At 32.8% G+C, this 9,350-nt stretch overlaps 1 protein-coding gene across 1 annotated transcript; it reads right to left on the bottom strand.

Annotated features, from left to right (window-relative positions):
* Positions 1–871: 871 nt before the first annotated feature.
* LOC108391931 (olfactory receptor 14C36-like) lies at positions 872–1,804 on the bottom strand. Its single transcript, XM_017651824.1, has one exon. It carries the CDS (start codon positions 1,802–1,804, stop codon positions 872–874), a length of 933 nt encoding a protein of 310 aa, XP_017507313.1.
* Between the last annotated feature and the right edge of the window lie 7,546 nt (positions 1,805–9,350).

The following is a 9,350-nucleotide window of genomic DNA, read 5'->3' as shown; positions in this document are numbered from 1 at the left end:
GATATATGTTATGATGCTAAAAAAGAAAATAAATTTAGTAATTGATACACATTAATAACAATGTCAAAATTTATTGGCTATTCCAGAATTTTTAGACATGACACTATACTCATAAAAATACATAATATGCAACAAATCTGAAAGAAAAAAAGGAATGTTGGCTTGTAGTCCAGCAACAAGGCTTTTCTCCCCAAAATGGGTCATTTAGCATGGAGTTGCTGAAATAAAAATACACAATCTCAGTCAAGGGAGTTAATGGCACTTTCCATCAAGTAACAGGCGATTCATCAGCCATGTAAGTGGGAAGGCTGGAGTCACAGTTTGCTTAGTCCTCATTTTGTGAACATTAGATTTCACATTCTAAAATGCTATATCCTTATCCTTGTTTTTCTTCCATATGGGTCATGCCCTATCATTTATATTGGATTTAATTTTTAATTTCCCCATGCATGAATTTCTCCAGTTAAATAGCACTTTTTTTTCTACCTAGAGTTATTTCATATCCCATAGAATGAATTGAGGTGATAAACCTTGTTCCCTACTTACTTATTTTATTACTTGAATATTCCTTTGGGGTATTAATTATATTATTACTTGAAAAATCACAAAACTCTAATTTCAAATGATTCGCTTCAACTTTGATCATTCCCAGTTATTAAAACAGGCTGTTGTTAAATATGATATTATATAGGATAAATGGAAAGGGTAATATCAAACACAAAATTATAATTTTATAAGATTAATTATATTAGGTCTTTACAGAATGATTTTGGAATGAGAAATTTAATATGTAAAACCCAAACAAGGAGTTATTTTATAGAAATTTGGATCTCATTCGATTAAATTGGGGTAAATCTAAAATTTACCTTTATTATTTCCCTGAACAACACTTTCTTAATATTATTTTGCTTACAGCTTTCTTTACCTGTTTATTTCTAAGACTGTAGATGATAGGATTCAAGAATGGGGGAACTATAGTATACAGCACAGAAAGAATCATGTCCTGAATCGTAGAAGAGGTTACTGAAGGCTTTAGGTACACGTAGATGAGAGAAGTGAGGAAGACACAAACCACAGTGATGTGAGGGACACACGTGGAAAAGGCCTTGCCTCGCTCTCTGGTTGGAAACTTCAGCACAGTGGAAAGTATTTGAATGTACGACATGGCGATAAAGGTAAAGCAGCCACCACAAACCATAATGGCAGACATTAGAATTAAGAGAAAACTGATGAAGGTATCGCAGCACGAGAGCCTCTGCAGAGAAGGGATGTCACAGAAGAACTGATGGACCACGTTGGACTGACAGAAGGACAGCCGGAACGTGTTCCCTGTGTGCACACCTGCATAGATGAGGCCACTGAGCAGGGAGACCAGCGTTGTCCAGACACAGAATTGGTGGTTCATGATGACCGGGTAGCGGAGGGGCTGGCAGATGGCCACATAGCGGTCACGGGCCATGATGGTGAGGAACAGGAGCTCCACATACACACAGTAAATAACCAGGTAGACCTGGGTTGCACACCCAGCCACTGAAATGACCCTGTTGTCAGTGAGGGAGTTGACACAGGCATTGGGGACAGTGACAGAAACAAAGCACATGTCTAAGATAGACAGGTTTCTGAGGAAGAAATACATGGGCGTGTGAAGGCTCTGGTCAAAAGTAGTGGCAGCAATAATAAGAAGGTTCCCTAGCAAGGTGGCCAAGTATATAAATAGGAATGATAGGACTTGCAAGACCCTTAGCTCTCTCCCGTCAGCAAAGCCCTCAAGGAGAAACTCGGTCACCTTTGAGCAATTGGCCATTTAGGTAAGAGTGGGGATCTGGAAAACAAAAGGCATGAACCATGAGAGATATTCATAAAAGCAATTTATGAAATTACCCAGAATATTGTCTTTGAATATGTTTCCTTATATTTTATACAGTTGGGCTTTGTTTGTAGAAAATGACTGTTATCATTCCCTTCTTTGCTCAAATTATCACCATTACTCTGTAGTGATCATAGCAAAGTGCTAAGGAAGGGACTCCCCAGTCCCATCCTCTGGTAATGAAATACAGTGCTTTTTACTTTGCTTAAAATTATGCAGTCTATGAGGTTTATTATTTTAATGATGATTTTAGTCGTTCTTAAATATAAATTCTACAAACAAAGCAAATTCTCAATCATAGTTGTTAAATTTTATTAGAATTATAGCACATATTTCCTAGATATTGATACAGTGGAGGTTAGCTCATTGATCTACAAAATATGGATTATTGTCCGTATGGGCTTCAAATTAGACTTCAAATGATATGCACAAAAATTGAGATTATGAGTTCACACCCTTTTAGATCATGATGGCAATACCATGATATACATGTGTAGGATCAGTGTACTAATATTTTACATGTCATTTTAAACTATATTTTTTCTAGAATTTTATTTGAATTATAAAGAATTGGCTGGAAAAAGTTTAGAAGAATGGTAAAAGTGGTCTTCACTAGAGTTATTTCAGAAGACATTGGTCTAGGTGAATTAAAGCTTGATAAATAAGAATTCTGTATGGTTATGTGATGAAACATTTTTTTTTACTGAATAGCCACAAGTGTTTAATAACTTCCTTCCATGGGTTTTAGTGGAAAAAGGAAAATGTTGTTTCTTTTTTATTCATGAGTCCAGTGAGGGTAAAATATAATACTTAAAATTTCAACTAAGTATTTAAAATTTCAGAAAACTGTTGGTCCTTGACAAATCATAAGAAATTTGTCAGTCTTCTCCCTTATCCACAAATTGGATGGAAAAGTAAGATCTATTTTCTAAATCTCCAAAGTGTCATAGCACTACTTTTTCAATAGCTACCTGTTATTGGTCTCACCAAAATAAGTTAATGAAGTGTTCATTAGTCTGAATCAATTGAAATTAATCAATGCACTCTTTATGTGACAAAAGTATAATTTTCTAATGTCTTTATTGACCACTTTTCATGCATAAGTATCACAGCAAAACATTAGATCACAATCCCCTCAAGCAGAAGTCATATGTAACATGAAATATGAGAGAAAGAAGTATATAAACAACCATTTAACTCATAGTTGAGGCCTCAAATTTTCAACAAATAAAAAATAATTTTCCTTTTCAATGTGTCAGATTTTTAACAAAACAGCTCACTCTTTTTTTAAGTTAACCATAAATATTTCAGACTAAGTCAGAACTAAAACCACCTGAAATACATGGTATGCAAACCAATACAGGGAAATTTACAAGTGAAAAAAAAAATTTTGGAGCTGTAAATAAAAAAAAATAAGTAGAATTAAAAGATAAATGGCAATAAAGATGAATTAGAATATCCTTAAATTCCGGAAATATTAGTAAAGTCTGATTAAAGGGCTTTCCTCTTTACTGAGTAATTGCTAAGGGTAAAAGAATTACACCCTTCATATTGTTCTTGTTTTAAAATAATAAAAGTATAGTTCTCTCAATATCTATAGAGGATTATTTGAGCTGAGAGTTTACAGATTATAATTACCATTCTCCATGTTAAACAACTGACTAGTTATTTACGAAATTTTGAGAAATTTTCAAGTAAATTTAATTATGTTTGCAAATGATAAAAAAGCTTCTGGAAGTGCACTTCAGAATTTGCATACACTTCATATTGCATATACATACATATGCATATATGTATATTATGATAAATGCTTAAAAGATTTTTAAAAGACCCAAAGATGAAAAGATGAAAAGATGAGAATAATTGATTCATTGTTTCAGTTTATTTCTTTAGTTTGAATATCACAGTAAGTTCAAAGATAGAAGCCTTAAATTCTAAGATAATCCATGATATAGATAGCCTGTATGCAGTAAACAGAATTTACTTTTTAAAATTTTATGCCATGTTCTAAACAAACATCTAAATACAACTTCCTATAGATTATGAATTAAACAAAGGCATATAAATAATGAGGATTTATTTTCTTAATCTCTTGAGAAATTAGATGAATGGTAACAATATTTAAAATGTAGAACAATTTAAATTGGAGAAGAGTAGTAGTATTTAATACACCTAGGTTTTTATTAATTTATATAATAGACAATAATTTTATATAGATTATTATGATATTGTGTCTACTTGGATATCAAAATATTTACTTAAAATGTATTTCATAGTAATTTATACACTTAAGTAGCAGTTTATATAGTAAGTTGGCCATTACTAGTTATACAAAAATCCACCATTCAGTATTTTATATTCATTTAGGATATTTGGGCTCTTGTGTATAAGAACTTAGCCTTTTTAAACCAGAGCCCATGTCTACTCTTCATTAATTCTCTATTAAAAATTAATATATCCATGTTCCTTTAGCTAAAGTCAGTAACCAAGTACTATGAACTCTTTTATTTTGATTTCATAATGAAAGTACAATTCAAATATTTTAATTTAAATTTTCTATTGGTAGTCAAGTATAGTTGAAAAAATTAGAAGATGCAAACTTTAGGTAGATATAATATCTACATTGTTTTATAACTGCTTGTTTAGCATCAATCTTCATATATTTGAGTAACAAGTATCTCTAATTGGAATAAGTTCTATAACATTTTATAGATTTCTTTAAAAATATGTTTTTTACTGTACTAGAAATGCCTAAAAGAGAAGACACTGAGCAAAATCCTGGAATAGAGTTAGTGAAAAATATTTTATATCATGACTGGTAAAAGGAAACAGATCCTATTGAACTACTTACCAGATATTACTAAAATTTTAAAGAAATATTACTATAATTTGCTTTATGTAGTTATATATGTATAGATATAGATGTAGATATAGACTCCAACTATTTTATATGATTTTACATGAATATTGATGATCTTCTTAGTCTCCTTTCAAACTTTTTTTAGTTCTGAGGATTTGCCAAGTATATGGTAAATAAGTAAAGGGAAAGGAGAAATGTGGGGAGACATTAACAAAAATAGTAACTACAAAGTACTTACTCTTGAATACTGTATGTTATTTGCTAAGCGGGAACAAGGGTTTCTTGCGAGTTTCTCCAAATCAAATTTTTCTATATAGACATGACGTGAGAACTTCTTCAGATTTAAAGAAGTGCGATTTTTAGTTTGTGGAAATAGATACGCCAGTCATGTCTTTTTATCAGAACATGTTGACATTTGTGTCATTACCTTCAAAGCCTCTGGGAACGTAGTCCTCATGACTCCCCTGTGGCCAGCTGCCCAGGGTGACCTCAAGCAGATTCTGATCTGCTGTGGCCAAGCTGCCCAGGGTGACCTCAAGCAGGTAATGATCTCTAGAGCCCTGGCAGGTGGGACCCAACTAAAGGAGGGGAATCGAGATGAGCATGAAGAGCTAGAAAAAATGTAACCAAAGAACGTGTTTAAATGATGAAAGTTAACAAATTAATAAAATTAAGGAACATACAGGCAATCTTCATTGTTCAAAATTTTCTTTGGTGTCATCTGTTTGAATCTCAGATATAATATCATGCTTCTAAGAAGCCAGATGACTGTGTCTGTCTTGACATGGGCAAATTCTATCATCTTCTGTTAAACATAATTATTTATATCCATCATATTCAGCTCAGAGAGAAACTGAGAGGACTTTGTTAAGTGTTTAAGTGAGCTGGTAACAAAGCATGTCCTCCACCCTGTTCCATTTTCCTGCATGAAATGGTTCACTGGTCCACATTAGAAGGATCAGCACAGATGTGGGGATCATTACACTTATGAGGGAGCCACAAAAATAATCTCTTACAGATTTATGATACTGGGACCAGGGAGTAGAAGAGAAGGGAAGACTAGAATTTTATTTATTATCTACATGATCTATATAATATTAGTGTAACTACAACTTCCAGAATTTTATAATTTATTAGACTACTGCCATTAGTTGCTATTTTAATATTATGCTCTGTGAAACTAATAGATCAAGTTGGCAAAAATAAGCAAGTTGTCTAGCAGATTGTAACCATAAAGTTATTAGCTTGATGTACTTTTTATATAAAGTTAGCAAGAGAAAAGAGAAGAGAAGAGAAGAAAGAGATTGAGAGAAAATGTAACACCTAGAAGAAAATATACAACCCCTTTTTGCAAAAGGCCTTCTTGAAATGCACACACACACACGAACATACATATGTATATATTTTCCTTGTTGTATATCAAATAATCTATTTTCTCTGTATATGTGTCTATGTGTCTATTTATCTAATATGTCTTTGCTTATCTTTGTCTACTTAATCTGTGGCATTATTACAGCAACGTTTTTGTGAAGGTGTGTTTTAAAACTCCAATATTATTGGCTTGTTATTGTATTTATTTCTGAGGTTCTGTGAGTTGTGCTTTGACTAACCTTTAGGAAAAGGTCAAATTCAATGTCATGTGTGAGAAAATTCATTCTCAATAAAATGTTCAAGTTTAGAAAGCTTGTTTGGTTCCATGAATTAAAACCAGATGTTTTGCATTTTACTTTAAAATCTCAGTGAATCCAATTACAAATCTCAACAAAATTTATCATACAAACTATTTCTTCAAACAAATAGGAAAATGTGCAATTAGGTGTCTTGTATATGCAATACAAAGAACATTTTTCATATGATTTTTATTTTAGAATGTGATTATAAAATTCAAGAAATTTTTGAGACAAAGTGTACAGAGATTCAAAATTTCATAATTTTTCAGTATGCTTATGAGATCTTTTTATAGTGTTTAAATTGTGTTGGTACCTTACTTATTGAAACCAATTGTGATGTTTGATAAATACTCGGTACACAACACATCTACATCCAGTTACAAATTTGTAAATTTATGATTCAGCCATTCAGTTATTCAATTTTCTTATATCTAAAGTCAAAGATCATAATACTGACTCATTGTGTCATAATCTTATCAATAATGTATGGACAACTCCAACATCATCCCTGGAACAGAGGATGGGTCCAGTTTAAAGTGATCATGTTCACATTAACATAATCATACACCTATTGAATACCGTCACTGAAGAATTCAAGCACACATATGCTATGCTTTCATAATATGATACACAGCTATGTGTAATATGTTGAATTATTGATGTAGAGAAACCATTTCAACCTGATAAAAATGGTTACATGCCCAGGATGGCATATAAAAATTTCTATTTGTTACTTTAATTGAAGAGATTGTGCATTCAGAATGTTTTAAAATTAATAAGTCCACTAAATGAGCACCGTGGTCAATAAATACAATACTGATAACCACTCAAATATCCTTATCCTCTGTACCAACACGCTTGTTTTCCTTGATTTCTGAATATTATACAAAAGGTATTATTTGATAAGTACTCTTGTGTGTGGCCTCATTCACTCAAAAATGTGTTGTAAATTCAACTCTATTGTTAGGTGAAGATGTAGTTCACTCACAGTAATTTCCTAAGAGTATTATATCGTGCAAATGCTCTACATTTGTCCATTATTTTATTATAATTGTGTTGTTTCAGATCTTTGGCTTAACAAATATTTTAACTGGTTTACAAGATTGTGGAGGCTTGACAAGTCCAAACTCTGCCCAGTGGGCCGGGAGGCTGGGGACCCGGGAAGAAGCGAGGCTGCAGCGTGGATCCGAGGCAGTCCGTGGGCAGCTTCCTCTTCCCGGGAGAGGTCCGCCCTTCTCAAGCTGGCTGGATGAGGACCCATATCTTATGAGGGGCAATCTGGTTGATTCGAAGTCTTTTCATATAAATATTAATTTCATCAAGGTATTCTTTCACAGAAACATCTATAACAATGTTTAACTAAATATCTGGGTACAGAAAGCCCTGAGAAGTTAGGGAAACAGCAATCTTCCTTCTGTTTAAAGTACTGTTTCATTAAACTTTACCAATTTTTTTCACAGGTTCAAATATGTCAATATTTATTGGTACACACAAGTTACTTACATGGAAAAGGTCCTGTTCCCTTACCATCTACATCCAATTAGCACTGTGATATTACTCCTGGGCACTGGTTATTATGAATGACAAGGGTTGTTCTCTCAGGGGTTTCCAATAATATCAATCACTTGGCCACATTTTTAAATTAAACTGAACACGGCACTCTTTTTACAAAACAGGGCATTTGTTGACAGGATCTCAGAAATTTCAAAATATGATTCACTCATACTTCCTGCATCTCAAATATCACTGAACTTTTCCCAGAAATCCCGGATTGCCTACACTGTCTAAAAAAAGACAGCATTAACTTGTGAGTAGGTTATTATTACTTATTTTCCCCTCTTCCTCTTCTTCACTTTATGATTATCTCCACTTTCCCTCCTTCACTGCTTAATTATTTTGAGGGAGACTAAAGGACAATGGAATAGGAAATACAGATAGGGAAGTTACTCACACACTGGGACCAATCTCTTAGTTTTTATTCATTGCATTGACTAGATTTCATTCCACTCATTCTAGCCTCACTAGACTTAGCGAGATATCGTAAGGACCCAAAGAGCACCCAGTAAGAGGAACCCAGCACCAGGCAGAATCGACACGAGCAACACAGGAAGGGCGGAACAGCTCAGCGTGTTGCCCACAGTTTCAGGCAAAAATTCATATTTATATTATAATGTGCATGCATACACTAATTCATAGTTCAACAAATTTAAATATGGTGTATTTTGTTTTCCTAATATAATGGAAATGGTGATTTATATACATTATTTCTACTTAATATTTTAACAAAAGTTTGCCTAATGTTTTCCCTTGGCAAACACTGTAGTATAAATTCTGGAGCAATTAAATAAATGAATATGGTGCATATTAATTCTGGTACACATTAAATAAGTGAATATCTTTTATAAAATAAAATTTGTATACAATCCCTTATGCTGCAGATGTAATACTAGGGCATTCTTATAGATTATTATAAAAGAGCGTTTAAGCAGTTTTTCATGATTGATACTATAGCTTCCAGATGGTAGTTTCTATAATTTACCCTAAAACACTTTTTAAAGATTGATTTAATGACAAGAACAATATTACATCAATGTATGTGTGAATATACATGAGTAAATGTATTAATGAACAAAATACATCTTTAAAAATTTTAGGTTGAAAACTGCATCTTTAAAACTTTGCAGAAATGAAAAAAGATCATTTGTACTTACAATTGTTCAGAGACAAGAACCCTTGTTAAATATTCCAGTATTCCAAGGAAAATTGTTCTTTGAGGGCTCCCACCTTACACTTTCCAGTCTGCAAGTAAAGAAATAGACTGTTTTCAATTTCTATTAATACCAGTTCAGAATTTGTATATTTCTTACTGTTTGGAACAAATGCTTACATTAGCAAATGCAAAACGTTACATTTTCCTTTCACCTCTTTTTGTGTAGTCTTAAAACAAACATTT

Source organism: Manis javanica, chromosome 14 (assembly GCF_040802235.1).
Source record: "Manis javanica isolate MJ-LG chromosome 14, MJ_LKY, whole genome shotgun sequence".
Classification (NCBI taxonomy): Eukaryota; Metazoa; Chordata; class Mammalia; order Pholidota; family Manidae; genus Manis; species Manis javanica.
Note: the sequence above shows the minus strand (reverse complement) of the source record. Positions and strands in the feature narration are given on the sequence as shown.

Excerpts from the sequence above, each read along its gene's own strand:
- LOC108391931 (XM_017651824.1), bottom strand. The coding sequence starts at position 1,804 with ATGGCCAATTGCTCAAAGGTGACCGAGTTTCTCCTTGAGGGCTTTGCT.